The sequence below is a fragment of the Lonchura striata genome, chromosome 1 (assembly GCF_050655825.1).
Source record: "Lonchura striata isolate lonStrDom1 chromosome 1, ASM5065582v1, whole genome shotgun sequence".
Taxonomy (NCBI): Eukaryota; Metazoa; Chordata; class Aves; order Passeriformes; family Estrildidae; genus Lonchura; species Lonchura striata.
In genome coordinates, this window is record NC_140703.1 from 24,641,706 (window position 1) to 24,661,340 (window position 19,635).

A 19,635-nucleotide genomic window follows, 5' to 3' on the forward strand; every position below is an offset into this window, starting at 1 on the left:
TTCTTGAGCTGGTCTCTTAACTTTGCTTTGCTTAATGGCAAAACCAGCTTTCAGTAGAATCTGGACAATCTTTTTTCCTTTTTTAAAAACTTCCTTTGCTGTGCTCCCCCATATGATGATGTCGTCAATATATTGTAGATGTTCAGGAGCCTTGCTCTTTTCTACTGCGGTCTGAATCAGCCCATGGCAGATGGTGTGTCTGTGTTTCCACCTCAGGGGCAGTCGGTTCCAGGTGTATTGCACTCACCTCCAGGTGAAGGCAAACTGAGGCCTGCATTCTGCTGCCAAAGGAATGGAGAAGAAGGCATTGGCAATATCAATGGTCACATACCACTGTGCTGCCTTGGACTCTAACTCGTACTGGAGCTCAAATATGTCTGGCATGGCAGCACTCAGTGGTGGTGTAACCTCATTCAGGCCGTGGTAATCCACCGTCAGTCTCTGTTCTCTACTGGACTTGCACAATGGCCATATAGGGCTGTTGAAAGGTGAATGAGCTTTGCTAACTACCCTTTGGCTCTCCAGTTTATGGATCATCTCATGGATGGGAATCACAGAGTCTCTGTTGGTAAGATATTGCCAACAGTGTACTGTTGCCTGTGGCGATTGGTACCTGTTGTTCCTCAACTCTCAGCAGTCTCACAGCAGAAGGGTCATCTGAGAGACCAGGCAAGATACTCAGTTTCCGGATGTCTTCTCTTTCTACAGCAGCTATCCCGAAAGCCCAATTATGTCCTTTTGGATCTTTAAAATATCCATTTCTGAGGTAGTCTATGCCAAGGATACATGGGGCCTCTGGGCCAGTCATGATGGGGTGTTTCTGCCACCCATTCCCATTTAAGCTTACTTTGGCCTCTAATACAGTCAGCTGCTGGGATCCTCCTGTTACCCCAGAGATAGAAATGAATTCTGCTCCTCCATAACTTGATGGCATCAGGGTACATTGGGCAGCGGTGTCAACCAAAGCCATATATTTTTGTGGGTCAGATGTGCTAGGCCATCAGATCCACACAGTCCAATAGATCCGATTGTCCCTGTCCTCTACCTGGCTAGAGGCAGGGCCCCTCTATTCCTGGTCATGGTACACATTGCTCTCTTTCTGCAAATAGCTTCCTGAGGTTCTTTTAAGAGGGTTGATCATATCATCATTCCTATATTGTCTAGAATTTTATGTGTGAGAGACTGGAGCAGCATTGACCCTAGATGAGCTTCTTGTGTTGGGGGCTCTTCTTTTTAGTTCATGTACCTGGGCTGCTAAGGAGGAAGTGCGTTTTCCTCAGGTCTTCTCCATGCTCCTAAAGGAAAAACCAGAGGTTACCTCATGGAGTGTATCCTCTCTCCTTGGCTGGGGAACACTGGCTCCTAATGGCAGAGACTTTTGTTGGTTCTGGTGAGATGTGGTAGACTTCTTCCTTAAGTTCCTTTTTTAGTTTCTGATGGCTCTCTTCAATCAAGCCCCGGACTTGCTCAGCCAGTTTTGTTTCTGTGGATGAGACATTGGTACGAAACAGGGCGGTGACAGTGTCCTTGTAAATTCTTAATTTATTGGCTAAGACACCCACCCTGTCCTCACCTTCTCTCCATTGCAGCGTTGCCAGGAACGGGAGTACATCTCTGGTCTAAGCCGTGCAAATCTCAACCACATCTGTGATGTGCACTGGACACAATCTGGGCTCTTAGGAACTCTCTCGTCTTCTGAGAAAATTATCTCCATCACAGCCATTTCCCTCAGGCATCAGATACCTTGTTCTATTGAGCTCCATTTTCCTTTGTCTACCTGGAGGTCTTCTTTGCAAAGGTATCTATCCCTCATACTTGTCAGCAGTCGTCGCCAGAGGCTGAGAGTTTCTTGGGTTCTCCCGATCCCCTGGTCAATGACCTCATCCCTGGACAGCGCTCCCAGTTGCCTGGCCTCACTCCCATCCAGAATGGTGTCATTGGCTGCAGTGTCCCAGATGCGGAGCAGCCAGGTCAGGATGGACTCGTTTGTCTGGCGGGTGAATTCTCTTCACAGGTCACGCAGCTCACCCAGGGATAGAGAGCGAGTGATGATTTCTGGCTCTGTCTCTTCCGCTGGGTGCAAGGGTCCTGCCGTGTCCTCATCGGTCACTATGCAGACTGATTTGCTTTTTGATTTCTTCTTCTGAACTGGGGCAACTGCTACTGGTTCAGGCTGTTCTGGTTCAGTGATGGTCTGTGTGGAAATGTTGATGGTGCTTTCATTTTCTTCCTCCTCTGTGACAGTCTGCGTGGACACAGATGCTGTTTCACATTTGGTTCCTTCCTCTTCTGTTACAGTTTGTATAGACACGGATGCTGTTTCACTGCTGGTTTCTTCTTCCTTTGTGGCAGTCTGCGTGGGCATGGATACTGTTGTTTTGCTTCTCCTTTCCTCTTATTTAAGAAAATGCTGCACCACATCATATAGTGCTTTGTTCCTAAGCAGGTTGCAAGCTGTGCAAAGAAGACAAAACAGAACTAACAGCAACACTATGCTATCTTTGGTATCCAGAGGGAGCTCAACCTTTTCAAAAACTGCTGTGTCAAACCTGAAAGACTGGAAAAAGTAATTCTTTACCACTCCCCCCAGGGGCTGGGTGAGATTGTTGGGGCCTCAAACATAGCAGCTTTGATTAGGACAAGAAAACAAAAGTGAATATATATTCCAAATTATGTTCATTGTCTCTGAGGTTATCATACTATAGACATAATAGACCAATAACACAATTTTATACTGTAGCCTGATTTACACAGGAGCATTACAGTCGGCATATAATGCCCTGTGCACGGAAAAACAGAGAGTTAGGTATGAGACCCATATAAACATGTTAAGCATCATAGCGAAATTGTAATTCTGACTTTCTTAGTAGCTTCTAGCCCCACATTGGGCACCAAAATTATGTCCTGGTTTGAAAAGCAAAACCAGTGAGAGGCTCTAAGACAGAAATAAAATTTATTAGGAAAAAGGAAACAAAGAACCAGATGCATACAATAGCACAAAAGAAGAACCACTGACAGAGTTAGAGATACAACCTGACACTTGCTGGCTAGGGCGGTGGTGGTAGCACATATGGTTCTGTCTAAGCAGTGTCTTGTAGACTGATGTAGTTTCCCTCTGGAGGTCCAGTGTAGAGAAGGTCTCAGCTGTTCTTCTTGGAAGAGGGGATCTACTTGCTGTCTGCACAACCCTGCTTATATCCTTGATGGCATCATTTGGCTCCTCCCTATGGGGCAGAGCATCTCACAATAGAATGCTGTGATCTTATCAGTCATGTGGCTAAAAGAACAGGTCCTCCTGGAGGGACTTATGTGTTGTGACGTGGCAGGCACTCCCCTCGCCGCGGCACCCCGAGCAGTGCCGTGCTGGGCTGCGAGAGGGAAGAGAACAGGCGGCTGCTCCCCCTGCAAAGCTCTGCTGTCCCAGTTGGTGGCGCGGGGACAGACGAAGGCGACACGGGACTTGGGGGTGAACAGGATGGTTTTATTCAGCGAGCCCCAAGACCCCCTCGGGAGCGGGAGCAGAGGTTTTATACAAGAACTCAGGGAGACGGGTGTAGGAACAGCAACCAATGAGGGAACAGCAGGGGAGGAGTTTAGGACAGAACTAACATATCACAAACCTATCAGGGGAAGCAGGGGAGTGGAATAGCACAAAGTAATCAATAGGGTGTTGAGCCTCACTAAATAGACAGGGAATGCTCTGGAAGCAGAGGAGGGGGCTAGGATGAATGACAGGGAAGGTTCCAGGGAAAGGGGCAGGGAAAGGGAGGATTGACAACTTGGAGATGAGGGGGTTAGGGGAGAGCTAGGGAAGATTAACAACTGGGGAGAGGAGGAGATTAGGGATGGGGGGGTGAACAGATATTGAACAAATATTAAATGAAAGAAAAACACACCACCGCACTTATGTCTGAGTTACAAGATAAGGAAAGAAAGGGATTGTAGCTCGAGGAGGTAATGGAATACACCCCAATATTATAACCTAGGACAGGAATCAAATTAAACTCCAAAGCTTACAAAGCTGCAATTGTTCATAAGAGCTGACCATCCCTGAACTTCCCTATGCGGTGTCTGTATTAAGCAAAGATGAATCCCAGAATGCAGCTTTGGTGCTAAAGAGGAAAATGTCTTGGATTATAGCTGTAGAAATAGTACCCTTTCCTTAGGACTAACACTGTTGCCTTTACAGAACTATGCAAGCACCAGCCTTCCCAGTGCTTTCAGAGGCTCATTTCTATCTCCCATTTCAGCTCTCTTTTGGCTCACTCTCACTACCTAGTCCTTAAGTCACAACAGGTCACCTCCAAAAGCAGGTCGCAGTCTGAGCCGCTGAGCTTGAAGGTGGGACCACTGCTGGTGGTAGGAGTCCTGCCCCCTAGAGCAAAGGGTCAATCCTCTGGGACAGCGGCCCCAGGCTGACTTGCTTTGCCACCCTGGGAAGGGGTGGATGGAGGTGGAGGAGCCAGAAAGTGCATAGGTGAAGATACAAGGACTGCAGCACTCCTTCCCCACCCATCCAGAGCACTGGAAACAGCCCATGGCAGGTCTGTGCATGCCCGAAACATGGCCTCCCCATGCATTTCACCCAAATCATGCCCTCCTTTGTCTTGTCTTCCTTCAGCAAACTGGGCTCTTCACAGCATGACAAGGACTTACATGATTAAAACAAAAAACTATTCCAGACCGTATTACACTTTTTTCTCTTTTTAATGTACTAATCTGCAGCAGGTCAGTGTGATTTTTGGTCAGTGCTTCTTTACCCTCTTCACCCCCTACTCTCCAAGACTTCTGCAGCCTCAGTGTGTGCCATATTGGAAAGTTGACAGTAAGGAGGACTCCCTTCCTGTTTGTCAGGAGATAAATTAGCTACAAACATGAAGCACTGGTTCTGTTCAGCCATGATATCCTCATTTTACACATGGACAATGTCATTGATGCAGTGAAGGATTCTTTTAAATTACACTACTCAGAAATGAGCATCGGGGCCTAAATTTTACTCTCTCATAAAGTGTAGAGTTGTTGTAAAGTTTCCTTCAGTAAGACCTGTCATCTTCTTGACAAATGTCTTTTCAAGGAAACAACTATTTTGCATCTCACAGCCTTGAGAACCTGAAGAATTGTGTCTGCTCATCAGGACTGACTCATGGTCTCTGTGTGGCTTTATTTGAAGTCAGAGGTTCAGAGACACCTGTAAACTGTCAACTGCAGGGACTGGATACTGTGGGAGACAATGCAGTGCATAAAACAGCTTACTGCCACTTACTGCCACACTTACAGTAAACTCATCTGGAAAAAGTGTAAACCAGCATTTCCTTAGTTTTCTTGGGACAGCATGTTCTCCTAGGAGAAGGGAACAGTATTTCACAATGATAATTTTCTAACCTTCTCTCCTCCAGCACTGTGGGAAGAAATATCCAATGAGAATAGTAAACATTCAGCATGTGCCTGTTTCAACATTCTGAATCAGAGCACCAGCCCCACATTCAGAGATAACAACTGTGGGAGGCTCTGTTTTATCTGCAGTAAAAAACATTGGCTTTTCTGCATACGAACACTTCAACTCACAATATGCATCCTTTGGTAGCACACATCTAAATAAGGTCATAGAAATATATTTTAAAATGTAGTAACATTCAAATTGGGTTTTTCTTGAGAATCATCTATGCTAAATGACAATTACACTGTTGCATTTCTTTACAAGACAATTCAATTTAGGATTATTACTTTAAGTCAGTGAGGCATCATCTCTGTGTGAACAAGAACATCTCAAGAGTGAACAAGGCTGAACTATGAGAAAGTTTAAGAAAGCATCTTAGTAATGAGTTTAATATATTTGGAAGCCCTGGATCCCCCCCATGCTTTTTTTGCACTAATTTTCTGTGCTCGGACAAAGATAAAACATAGTTGTGTAGCCAGCACACAAATATGCATGATCACTTTGGTGAAATTATAAAAAAGGCTAACATCTAACTTGTCCATGTCATGTTACTTGGCAAAATAATGATGTAATTAAATGGTTTTAAGTACCAAAAATATATGTATCCACTTACATTTAAACTTTTTTCCTCCCCAATTTACAAAATAACTTTTGTTAGAGAATAAAATTCAATGAGCATCACATGTAAGTGGTGGAATTCTGCAATGCAATTATTTCTTCATCACAATGGGAAGAGAAGCTTCAGCACACAAATAATGTAGCAGATTTATAGACCTGATTGCAGCACTGACACTTGGCCTGCAGAACTCCCAAGCAAGCCAGTGAAGAGTAGCCTTTTCCACAGGTATGAAGTGGGTGTGCCGGTGGCATCAGCTAACCCACGGTGAAGGATATGAGCAGAACATTTACAGCCCCGCTTCCAGCTAAACCAAGAAATCTTTGAAGTATGATATGTTGATTTCATGAGTGTTTAAAGAGAACCTCTGCAGGCAGTAGGATCCACATGCATGTTTTCTTGGGAGTTCCTTGTAAAACAATAGTCAATTCTGAAATTAAGTATGTATTTTTAATGTGATATGTTCACATTACAGGTTCTTTCCTCAGTCTCCTACTGCATTTAGTTCTGTACATCAACGTAGACATCCAAAATCTGCTTTCATTTAATTAAATGGGATCTTTGTCGCCAGTTGAAAAAAAAAAAATCAGATATTGCGGCTTTCGGGGGTCACTTGTGGCTGTCGCCCGTCCCTCCCCAGCCCCCTGGGACCCCTCAAGCTACCTGTTCCCTCAGGGCACCGGGGTTTGCCATGGTCCCACTGCACTGGGCTTACCAGGCAGCGGCTAGGTTGGCACAGTCTGAGCGGCAGCACGCCTCAGTCGCTGCAAGGATTTGGGATAAAGAGACAAAGAGAGGTCAATTGTGTGCAGTCCAGAGAGATTGTATTGCCTGAACGGTTACAGGGACAAAAAACGCTGGGCTACTACCCAGATACAGTTTTATACAGCAAAATTAAGATATAAGGTCTAACAATAGAGACAGTGTCCAGCCTGGGCACATCAGAACCACCCCAGGGGTCAGGTCCAATGAGAACTGCTCAGGGGTGGGGAGAAGGGGGTTACAGAAAAATGCTGAAGCTAAACTTTCCTGAAACAATGGGGCATACATAAATATATCTTTTCCTCAGTTTCCCATTCCCAAGGCCTTTCTAAAACCTTTCCTCCACACTACCATGCCAGCACGGTAGCAACATCTCCCTCTTCTTTACTTATAAGATGAATGGTGCCTTGGGAAAAGGTAAAACTGCGGCTCTCAAACTGCGGTGTCATTCTGCTTGTCATCTTCTCACCAATTGCCTTCCGTGATGGCAGCAGCGATGAAAACAGGTGCGGAGGCCTTAGGCTTGGAGGTGATGACTTGGAGATGATTTGCTTAAGAATTCCGAATGCTAACAGAACTAAAAACAGTGCAACTAGAAAGTAAAAGATGTCTTTTAAAAGAGACACTGCCCACCCAGAAAGGTCCCAGTTTTGAACAGATCCCTAAACCAATCCTCATTTTCCTGCTTCACACTCCCAATGAGGCTTCTTATTTCTTGAATGGATGAGTGGACACTCTGACCTTTAGATGACAGATCAAAACAACACAACCCATCAAACTCTTTACATCCATGATCATGTGCCAACAGCAGGAAATCAATAGCTGCCCGATTTTGGAGGGTAGCCTTTCTGGTTATTTCCTCATCTTCTAGGAGGTCACTCAGGGCTGCTGATGTTAAATTTGCCTGCTTTTTCACCCAGCATTCTAGATTGCCTAATTCACTCAATGCTTTGGCTGCCGCAACCCATGGTAAAAACACAGAGACGGCAACTCTTTTGGATTTTGCCCAATGGTAAATTTCGGCATCACAATGTTCATCAAATTGTCTTGCACTTCACTTAGTAATTTTTGTCTCACCTTTTGCCTGCCCGATTGGAATTTGGGTCATGTTGGGGGAAGCAAGGGTCAGACGCCCGAAAGTGCATGAACCTCAGATAAGACAAGAGGGGATTCCTGGGTATGCTCTGTCCCCACAGATAAGAAACACTCCCTTGTCCAGCTTGTGGGGGCGGAAATCAGTGGTGGATGTAAATCTCAGCTTACAGACAGCTGTGCACCATTGACCCGCTCTGAATTCTACCTTGTACTGTTTGACTTGCTCATATAGTTTTACTTCTTTGGTTGGGGAAAAATCAAATTGAATGCAATATTCAGCTTTTGCAGAGCCCAGTAGTTCTAATTCCTGGGGCTCTCCCTTGGCAGTGGGCAAGTGTAGGACCCATCTTTGCCACAAAATGAGGGGGTTTTGCACTGGTATTTTAACTTGTTCTACGGCTCCTCGGCGCCTGTAGAACTCTGCCCACACCTCAGGTGTTTTATTTTCGTTCACCTGCTTTTGCAAGCGGACCAGACCGATTGAGAACTCATCCCCCTTACTTGGAACCCCTACTAAACACGTGGACATCGGATTTTCTGCTGAGGCAGTAGACAAACACATGTGATCTTGTTTCAAGGCTTGGGCGAGTGTGACCCACACATTTTTCTTGGGCTATGGAACAATCCACACATCCACCACGGATGGGTAGATGGCCATTTTCTGGAACCAAACGATGAGCAGGAATGTGAAAATTTACATTCTGCTAGTCTGAAAGAAAGATAAAATCATACAACCACGTAAACTAACTCTGAAAAAGATACAATTTGCTCTGCCAGTATAAAGGAAAAAGATTCCCTCCACTCCCACCTTCCCCCCTTGTGAAGGAGGAGGCCCTGCAGACCCCGGAGTCCTCGGGGTTGCTGCTGCTGAAGCAACCACCCTTTCCTGTGGTTTTATCACCAAATCCTCTATCATTAGGGTGGCTTTCCTCGTGCATTCCTCAATGAGCTGATTGAGTGTGGGTGGAGGCGATGCTGGAAGGGCCAGGATGACTCGCCAACAGGCTTCATTTGCATTTGTGGTGACAATTTCTAATGTGAGCTGATCTTGGAGCTCTGGATTTTGCAACCTTTTTTCCAGTGAAGCTTGCACTTGATCCACAAAATCCATGAATGGCTCTGTAACAGACTGCTTTAAAGCGGTATAAGAAACAATAGGTTTTTTAGAATGCATGTTAAAAAATGCATGTTCTGCCGCATCCCTGGACAGGTCTAACACTGCTCTGGGAATGCCTGCTGCTTGCTTCTCAGCTTGGCTCCAATCACCCTCACCCGCTAGATGTTCTAAAGCGATCTTGTCATCCTCTATATCTGTGGAATGGGTTGGACTCTGCAAAATCTTTGGAAGGAGATCTCCTGCAAGCCTTTTCCAAGTTCTTTCCCACATTTTAAATTCAAACTGAGGGAGCAAGCAGCTGAAAAGACGTCTCAAATCAGCAGGGACAAGTGTTTTGGAACTTAGAGTAGCTCTTAAAATGCTCTTTAAAAATTTGCTCCTTTCTCCAAATTCACACTTTGTTTTACAGAGCTCCCTGATACTGTCGTATGACAGGGGGTCCCATCTAGGGTTTTGTCCTCTGGCATTATAAACAACTGGGGCCATGAACGGAGGATGTCTCTGACTGGTTTCTGTTTCCTCAAGCTGACAGTCCTGGAGCTGACAGCTCCGGCTCTGCCATTGCCGTGGGAACCAGGAGAGAGAGAGAGAGAGAGAGAGAGAGAGAGAGAGAGAGAGAGAGAGAGAGAGAGAGAGAGAGAGAGAGAGAGAGAGAGAGAGAGAGAGAGAGAGAGAGAGAGAGAGAGAGAGAGAGAGAGAGAGAGAGAGGGAGTAGCTTGTGTGGGAGTGGCTGCAGCTGGCGGGGCCGTGTGGAGTGGGGCGGGGGCAGGGGGTGGTGATGGAACTGCGAGGTGAGGAGCTGTGGGCTGAACTGTGGCCTGGACCGTGGGCTGAACCGCCGCAAGGAAGGAGGGGTTGGGATTGGGGATGGGCAAAGGGAGGAGTATGAGGGCTGGGGGTGTGTTCTGGGCTGGCACGGGGAGCAAGAATTCTGGGATGAAGAAGGGAATGTGGCGTGGCCACTTCCATCTTCTTGTGGCTGCACAAGGGGGATGGGAGGGGTAAAGCATGGATTTTGAGCTGCGGGAATGAAATCAGGGGATGGAGAAGGGTTAGGAACTGAATCTACATCTGCATGACTAGTTTTTTCAAAGCAGGGGATGTGGGGGGTTATAGGGGATGCGACAGGACCTTTCTCTGTTCCCAGGGCATCCTGAGTGTCTGCACTTTCTTTCACAAAGTCATAAACGAACAAAAAGATTCTCATAAAACAAAACCTTCTTTCACTGAGGAATCTCCTGCCTTTGTCCTTTCACTCAATACTGCACCCACATGCTTCCAAAATTGTCTTTCTTTCACTTCTTGCTCTGTTACCTCCAGAAAACTTACTGATAACCATCTGACAAATTGTTCCACAAGGCTCTTAGGAAGTTTTGCACCTGCTCTCTGCAGGGGTTCTTGAACTTGTTTATAAATCTCTTTCTGCTGTGTTGTCAGTGTAACACCCATCGCTGGCTGCACAGCATAGTCTCACCCAGTTACTGCAGCAAAAAACCCAAAGTTCTAAAGCCACGACAGAGACTCCTGCCACGCCCGTGCGTTGGCGTGGCCCTCCATGGGAGCACGGGAGCCTAACTCCAGTCTCCTGGCCAGACCCCTCCCCGCCAGTACCAAGACTTAGCCACTGCCGTTCTTCAGAAAACACACTGCAGCAACGGTCCCTGTCTCCACAAACAGTCTTCCAGGTGTTAGGAAGGTGCCATCCACATCCGCGGACACTGCGCCAGACAGAAATCGGCATCTCTGTCTTCGCGGCGACAGTCCTGTCGGGCTGCGTGGAAGAGTGAGTGCCCACACCACCAGCGCAGCCGAGAGCTTCTCTCCGCGGAGCTGACAGCCTGCATGGAGGCTTTTTTGCACCACTTGCCACTCTGTTGCTCGCGGCGACACAGATTGCAAAGTGTCCAGAAAAGCTCTTAACCGCGGGCTGCCCTCGGTGGCTGCAGTGTGTTCGCTCGAACTGGTGCAATGCCCCTATGTTGATCGCCACTTACGGCTTTCGGGGGTCACTGGCAACTGTCCCCTGTCCCTCCCTGGCCCCCAGGGACACCTCAGGCTAGCTGTCCCCTCAGGGGACTGGGGTTTGCTGCGGTCCCGCTGCACTGGGCTTACCAGGCAGTGGCTGGGCTGGCACAGTCCGAGCGGCGGCGTGCCTTGGTCACTGCAAGGATTCAGGATAAAGAGACAAGGAAAGGTCAATTGTGTGCAGTCCAGACAGATTGTATTGCCTGAACGGTTGCAGGGACAAAAGACCCTGGGCTACTACCCAGATACAGTTTTAAACAGCAAAATTAAGAGATAAGGTCTAACAATAGAGACAGTGTCCAGCCTGGGCACATCAGAACCACCCCAGGGGTCAGGTCCAATGGGAACTGTTCAGGGGTGGGGAGAAGGGGGTTACAGAAAAATGCTGAAGCAAAACTTTCCCAAAACAATGGGGCATACATAAATGTATCTTTTTCTCAGTTTCCCATTCCCAAGGCCTTTCTAAAACCTTTCCTCCACACCACTGCGCCAGCGCGGTAGCAACAAGATATATGAAATAATGTCTGTTGTTATGACATTTCCAGCCCAATTTCCAGGAAGACTTAGGGATAATTTTGAATAGATGAAAAGAATGATAAGAAAAACATTTCCTTAAAAGAAAATAATTAAAGGAAAGCAACACTCCCACTTATATTCCAACTCTTCCATCTTTTGAAAATTTCTTTTTAGCTCAGAGGGGCTAGGCTAGTGAAGCTGTTCATCTGAGACATCCTATTAAATATCATAACTAGCAAGGTAAGTTGCAGTAAATGGACTCAGTAGCAATCACTGTTGTCCACTTAAAACCAGATACATTAACCACTCTGATAATTTCTACAGCAGAATATCAATATCAATAAATTAAGTACATGCAAAACTTGGGATTCAGTAATATTGGTTTTTCTCCTTATAAATGGGTGTTACCTCCACTGCAGTCAAAATGCTTCTATAACTGAGAATAGAATCTGGGCCAGTAGTGTATACCTGTTTACTTAGCTGCACAATAGCTGGCCAGGGTTTGGGTATTTTTAAGTTAATACCAACCAAAGTGATTCTAATTTTATTGCCTGAAAATGGTAATTTCTTAGATCTAAACTGACATTTTTTCCTTGCCAAAATATTTTACACTGGCACTTACTGTTGGAAAGACTTTTTTTTTTTTTCTACTGCCAAGAATTGAGTACAAGTCAGCCAAATTATTCGGTTCTCAATTGAGCAAAATTCTCATTGTAATTTTTCTTTATTAGGAAAAACAGGCTACAGTCTACTGTGTGGATAACTGTCTGGGTATGTATAAGTTGAGGTTAATTTAAAAATATTTAACAACTAGCAAATTTTATACAGGTAACAGTTCTCATTGAAATTAATGGGGTTATCTACATATGTCTAACTGCCTGTCTGCACAAGTGACTCCAACTCCTGAATTTCACAAGCTTCTGGTGTTGCTAACTGTTACATGGAAGTAATTAATTTAATTACTTGAGAAAAATCTATTCCAGATCATGTAGTGGCCCAAATTACTGAACTAAGAAAACTACTTTTTACTTTATAAAATAGATATTCACCAGTATAACCAATGCACAGGAACTGGTGGGACACAACTTTCTCAAAGTTACAGTCTCTACTGCAGATAGTTTTCCATCATGCCTGTTCAAATTTCTGCATTTTATCTGTGTCGCAGATCCTCCCAAGGAGAATTACTAGACCTTCATAGTCAGGAGGTTTCATAAAGTATTAAACTTCAGCAATCTTTTTTTGCCTGAGGCAGAGAAGGGAAAACTAGCCAGGAAATTCTTCAACAGTATTGCGCTAATAATTTTGCATTTCCAAATGAAAAACAAGTAGGTTTGTCTTCTCTTCCATAACAGTTATCACTGGGCTATGAATGCCACAGCAATTTTGTATGGTCATAAAACACTGATGACTGCAAGTGCAGGAAACACAAGTTATCCTTCCTTTGGATAACTTGTCATGGCTTAGATCTCTGAACACAAGTTCATTTCAAGTGTCACATTTAATCAAGATGAGGACTTGAGGACTTCATTCCAAGCCAAAGACATAATGGCGTATAATCCTTATTACAGTACCCAAAAAAAGTAAATAATTTTCAATAGACTATTGCTAAGATATTGATTTGGGGAATAAATATTAAGCACAAGAAAGGATAAAACAAGATATAGCTATTAGTCATAGAGAGAAAAGAGAAGAAGGAATTCAGGAAGACAAGAAGCAGGAGTAGAATTTAGCAGCAGTTCTCAAAGGTGATTTATGAGATTTGTACACATATTAGGAGAAATCCAGTCTAGAAGCTGAATAGGCAAAAACCCCAAAATTGAAAAAAAAATTAAACATACCAAGTTGAGGGTTTTTTTTTTTCAATTTCTTTGTGATTTTGATTACTGGTACTGCCTTTTAGGTTGAAAAGGAGGGTCATAATTTATTTCTATAGATACTATTTGAAACTAATCAATTTAAAGGCAATGACATTGTTATGTAGCAGCAGTTTGTACATTCTGACCTCTGTTTCTTAAAAGAAAGGATGAAAACTCTCTGTAAGTTTGCCTTACTTCCCCTCTCTGCCTTGTCTTGGTTTGACAAGACAGGAGTCTGTGAAGGAGGGCAAAAGCCTCCTGTGCAATGGAGAAGGTAAACCCCCTCCCTCCAAATTACCAGGATTTTTAAATTAAAAGGCTCTCAGGCAAAGATATGGGAATGGGAGTAACAATTCTTTACTAGGAGAAAACTAGATAACAATTTAAAAAGGCAAATGCAATTGGTACAAACAAAACTAGTGATAAAGTCCCCAACCTGAGGATTCGGGGTGTTGGTAGTAGTCCGGTTGAAATGATAGCAGCTCCTCTTGCAGTGGCTGATGAATTGCAGCTGAAGTGGTGATCTTTAGAAGGGTATAGTTTTCTCTGAAGATCTGGTGGCAGTTGGGCCAGTCTTCCTCTGCACCGGGGCCGCCTCCGAGCTCCGCCACCGTCGCCTCACCGCGCTCCGGCTGCTTCTCTCAGGAGTCCTGCCGAAGGAGCTGCTTCTCTGGGAATCCCGCAAAGAGAGCGAGCTGCTCTGTCTCCCAAAAGGTACCCCTTTTTACAATAAAAGAGTGCTTGGCTTCCCCCTCTGGGTGGAGCATCTCACAATGGGATGGTGTTATGTTACCAGGCCTGCAGTGAGTCAGTCAATGGCCCATTAACAAACCATTACCTCTTCGGAGCAAACCATTGTTCTTGGAAGAGATAACAAACCTGCCCAACCTCCAACAGATGGCAAATAGAATACAAGCTTATCTTACAAACCAGGACATTATCCACCCCACATTCTATTTCCATCTGCACACAATGAAATCTTACACCCAGTTCTCACTTAAGACCAAGTTTCCCTGTGCTACACAGCAGGTCTCCCCATCTTTCTGCATTACCCACCAAGTGTAACCAGGTCCTTGAGCAAAGACAATCCCACGAATGGGTTGGTCTTTGCCTGAGGTGGGATTAATCCAAACAGTTTTCCCTAAAATACCTTTCATATGTACTACAGGGACCTTATCTCCATCTACTGTGTGTAAGGGTTCTGACTGGGCAGGGCCAGCTCGATTGACAGACCCTCGAGTGTTGACCACCCAGGTTGCTTTTGCCAGGTTAATTTCCCAGTTTCTAAATGTTCCCCCACCAAGTGCCTTTAGGGTAGTCTTAAGGAGTCCGTTGCACCGTTCAACTTTGCCGGCAGCTGGAGCATGATAGAGAATATGATATATCCATTCGATACCATGTTCTCTGGCCCAGGTGTTGATAAGGCTGTTCTTGAAATGGGTGCCTTTGTCAGACTCAATTCTCTCAGGTGTGCCGTGTCTCCACAGGACTTGCTTTTCCAAGCTTAAGATGGTGTTCCGGGCAGTGGCATGAGGTACAGGGAAAGTCTCCAGCCATCCAGTGGTGGCTTCCACCATGGTCAGCATGTAGCGCTTGCCTTGGCGTGTCTGGGGCAGTGTGATGTAGTCAATCTGCCAGGCCTCCCCATACTTGTACGTGGACCACCGCCCACTATACCAGAGGGGCTTCACCCGCTTGGCCTGTTTGATGGCAGCACACGTCTCACAGTCATGGGTAACCTGAGAAACACTGTCCATGGTTAGATCCACCCCTCGATCTCGTGCCCACTTGTAGGTGGCATCTCTGCCCTGATGACCTGAGGCATCATGAGCCCATCGAGCCAGGAACAACTCCCCCTTATGGTGCCAATCTAAGTCTATCTTTGACACCTCTATATTTGCTGCCTAATCTACCTGCTCGTTGTTTCAGTGCTCCTCATTAGCCCGACTTTTGGGGACATGGGCATCTACATGACGGACTTTCACCGTTAGCTTTTCCACACGAGAGGCAATGTCTTTCCATATATCAGCAGCCCAGACTGGCTTTCCTCTACGGTGCCAGTTAGCCTTCCTCCACCTTCCCAGCCAGCCCCACAGAGCATTGGCTACCATCCACGAATCAGTATAAAGGTAGAGCTTTGGCCACTTTTCCCTTTCAGCAATGTCCAGAGCCAGCTGAACGGCCTTGAGTTCAGCAAGTTGGCTTGATCTACCTTCTCCTTCGGTAGCTTGTGCAACTTGGCGTGTGGGGCTCCATATGGCTGCTTTCCACTTCCAGTTCATCCCTACAATGCGACAGGAACCGTCAGTGAAAAGAGCATAGCAGGTCTCCTCTGCTGGTAGTTGGTTGTATGGTGGAGCTTCTTCAGCCCTTGCTACTAGTACCTGCTCCTCATCATCAGTGAGACCAAAGTTTTCACCTTCTGGCCAATTCGTAATTCTCTCCAAAATCCCAGGGCGATTCAGGTTTCCAATACGGGCGCGCTGAGTGATGAGGACAATCCATTTGCTCTATGTGGCGTCAGTGGCATGGTGGGTAGTAGGAACCTTTCCTTTAAACATCCACCCCAGCACCGGCAGTTGGGGTGCCAGGAGGAGTTGTGCTTCTGTGCCATTTACTTCCAAGGTGGCTTGAACTCCTTCAAAGGCAGACAAGATTTCCTTCTCTGTGGGAGTGTAGTTGGCTTCAGACCCTCTGTAACTTCGGCTCCAGAATCCCAGTGGTCGGCCTCGAGTCTCCCCAGGCACTTTCTGCCAAAGGCTCCAGGACAATCCATGGTTCCCGGCTGCAGAGTAGAGCACATTCTTGACCGCTGGTCCCGTCCTGACCAGGCCAAGGGCTACAGCATGAGCGAACTCCTGCTTGATCTGGGTGAAGGCTTGTTGCTGCTCAGGGCCCCAGTGGAAATCATTCTTCGTTCGGGTAACCAGATAAGGAGGGCTCACAATCTGGCTATACTCGGGAATGTGCATTCTCCAGAAACCTATGGCACCTAGGAAAGCTTGTGTTTCCTTTTTGCTGGTTGGTGCGGACATAGCTGTGATCTTGTTGATGACCTCAGTGGGAATCTGGCGCCGTCCGTCTTGCCATTTCACTCCCAGGAACTGGATCTCTCGGGCAGGTTCCTTGACTTTGCTCTTCTTGATGGTGAAGCCAGCTTTTAGTAGTATCTGGATGATCCTCTCACCTCTCTCAAACACTTCTGCCGCTGTGCTCCCCCACACAATGATGTCATCAATGTATTGCAGGTGTTCTGGAGCCTCACCCTTTTCTAGTGCAGTCTGGATCAGTCCATGGCAGATGGTGGGGCTGTGTTTCCACCCCTGGGGCAGTCGGTTCCAGGTGTATGCCCCTCCAGGTGAAAGCGAACTGAGGCCTGCATTCTGCTGCCAGGGGAATGGAGAAAAACATATTAGCAATATCAATGGTGGCATACCACTTTGCTGCCTTGGACTCCAGCTTGTACTGGAGTTCCAGCATATCCGGTACAGCAGCGCTCAGCGGTGGAGTCACTTCATTTAAGCCACAATAGTCCACAGTCAATCTCCATTCTTTGTCAGATTTGCACACAGGCCAGATGGGGCTGTTGAAGGGTGAGTGGGTTTTGCTGACCACCCCTTGGCTCTCCAGCTCCCGAATCATTTTGTGGATGGGGATCACGGCATCTCCATCGGTCTGATAATGCCGGCAGTGCACTGTCGAGGTCGCAATTGGCACGCGTTGTTCTTCCACCCTTAGGAGTCCTACTGCAGAGGGGTTTTCTGACAGTCCAGGCAAGGTGTTCAATTGCTTAATGTCTTCTGCCTCTACAGCGGCTATTCCAAAAGCCCACCTGAGTCCTTTTGGGTCTTTGTAATAGCTGTTCCGGAGGAAGTCTATGCCTAGGATACACGGAGCATCTGGGCCAGTCACTATAGGATGTTTCTTCCACTCCTTCCCAGTCAGGCTCACCTCGGTTTCCACCAGAGTCAATTGTTGTGATCCCCGTCACACCAGCAATGGAAACAGGCTCTGCCCCCACATGTCCCGATGGTATCAGAGTACACTGTGCACCAGTATCAACTAAAGCATCATATTTTTGTGGCTCTGATGTGCCAGGCCATCGGATCCACACTGTCCAGAAGATCCGGTTTTCCCGTGCCTCTCCCTAGCTAGAGACAGGGCCCCTCTAACATTGGTTATTATTCCTTTCCTGGGCATACATACTAGAGGTCCCTTCAAGGGGGTCTGACAGATCGTACCCACAAGCTTGGTCACGGGAGGTTGAGGCTACCTTCACTTTGGCGGAACTCCCCCGGTTAGAGTTTCCCTCCTTAAGTTGATGGACCCATGCTGCCAGGACAGAAGTGGGTTTCCCATCCCAACTCCCCATGTCTTCCCCATGGTCACGCAGGAAGAACCACAGATTAGCCCTTGGGGTGTACCCTCTCTCTCTAGCTGGGGATTGTTGGGCGCTGATTCTGGGGCCTGTGACTCTCATGGGTGCTGCATTAACCTTCCTTATCTCCTCCCTCATCTCCTCTTTAAACTCCTTAATCACAGCTGAGATATGAGCATGCATTGGGCCATTAATCATACTCTCATAATTCCTAAGTTTGTTGGCAACAGAGCCCACTGTCTCTCGGTGAGCGTCAGCATTGATTGTTGCAATGAAAGTGGTGTATTGAGATGGCCCAAGATTTGCTAGACTCCACAGCATTTGTCCTGTACACCTGACCTTGTCGGGGTCATTATTGTGTCGTCCATCCCTCCCAAAGAGTACCTCCAATACTGCCACTTCCCTCAGCTGTTGGATCCCTTCCTTGAGGGTCTTCCAGCGCATTCTATGATGGTGCTCCTGCATTCTCTCCCTGTGGACAAACCTCTCCCTGACACTCATTAAGAGCCGCTCCCAGAGAGAAAGGGACCCTGGTTCCCTTACAAAAATCTGATTTATACCCAAGTCCTGGGTCAAGGGTCCCAAGTTCCTTGCCTCACCACCGTCCAGCTGCACGCCTGTACCCATAAGATCCCAAACCCAGAGTAACCAAGTAGTATAAGCCTCACACCCTCATCGCACAATGTCTTTATGCAGATTACGAAGACTTTCGTACGTCAGGGACTCGGTGATGATAGCAATCTCTGGCTCCCCTGTGGGTTGTGAGGTTCCTCCATTCCTGTCCCTATCTGCAGGGTGCTCTGCTTTCATCTTAGACTTCCTTGTTTCTACCGGGGCAACTGCTGCTGGCTGTGATTGCCTTTGTGGTTCAGCTGGAACCTGGACAGTTGTAACATTTGTGGGTTCCACAGTTGTACTATTAGACTGTCCCTCCTCAAGGCAAAGGGCCGGTTTCTCACCAGCTGGGGAAATGCACTCCTTCAGCATCTCTCGTATCTCCTGAAGCAGAACCCTCACCCAATCTGGGCGGTTCATTTCTGAGGTGGGCTGTGGGGCAGGGTCAGGCTCTGGAGCAGCAGCATCTCGAGTCTCTGGGGCAGTGTCAGGTTCTGCAGGAGCATACCTAGCCTCTGGTGTAGGTGTGAGGGTAGTTATCCAGGTTAATCTTCCCTTATCTCTGAGTGCTAAATATAACAGGCCTATCAGCAACACCACCCATTGTATGATATCATTAGCACTTAGAGAGGATCTTAACCCTTTGAGAACTGGTGGAGCAGACCCAAAAAGATGGTTAAAAGGTTGGGAGAAAGTTTCCCCAGGTGCTATTTCCTCGCAGTAGGTACCGTTATTAAAGTAACCCCAAAAACATACAGTTAGTGTGTGATAGCTATGAATCCATGTACCTGCCTTCCAGAGGAAATTAAAGATCCATGAATTCCTCACCCAATTAACCCAGAAGCCAAACTTGATAACAGACACAGTAAGCCTTAGTTATAGGACCCATTTTTAGATAAGGGTCTGCAAATGGGAAAAGTATAGCTACGATCACATGCCACCCAAACCAAGGTAAACTAGACCACATGGTGATGCTTAAGATGTTTCTACACACAACAAAAAACCAAATTACTTAAGAACTGTTAATCCTTTTTCACTCTCAATGCCGTCGAGCCTCACGTTGGGCGCCAAAATCTGTCTTGGTTTGACAAGACAGGAGACTGTGAAGGAGGGCAAAAGCCTCCTGTGCAATGGAGAAGGTAAACCCCCTCCCTCCGAATTACCAGGATTTTTAAATTAAAAGGCTCTCAGGCAAAGATATGGGAATGGGAGTAACAA

The 19,635-nt window shown here is 46.5% G+C and overlaps 2 protein-coding genes across 2 annotated transcripts in view; one reads left to right on the forward strand and one right to left on the reverse strand.

Moving 5' to 3' along the window:
- LOC146768621 (uncharacterized) overlaps positions 1-13,624 on the reverse strand; it is an 87,091-nt gene extending 73,467 nt beyond the window's left edge. The window contains exon 1 of the mRNA XM_085571705.1: positions 1-13,624. This exon is cut by the window's left edge and continues 70,571 nt beyond it. Within this exon, the coding sequence (XP_085427831.1) occupies positions 8,605-9,996 (1,392 nt within the window). The 5' untranslated portion in view covers positions 9,997-13,624 and the 3' untranslated portion in view covers positions 1-8,604.
- The window catches only part of COL8A1 (collagen type VIII alpha 1 chain), a 92,025-nt gene that overhangs the window by 49,867 nt on the left and 22,523 nt on the right, over positions 1-19,635 (forward strand). Inside the window, exon 3 of the mRNA XM_085571564.1 lies at positions 12,300-12,339. Coding sequence (XP_085427690.1) covers positions 12,300-12,339 — 40 coding nt within the window. The remainder of the gene's footprint in view (positions 1-12,299; positions 12,340-19,635) is intronic.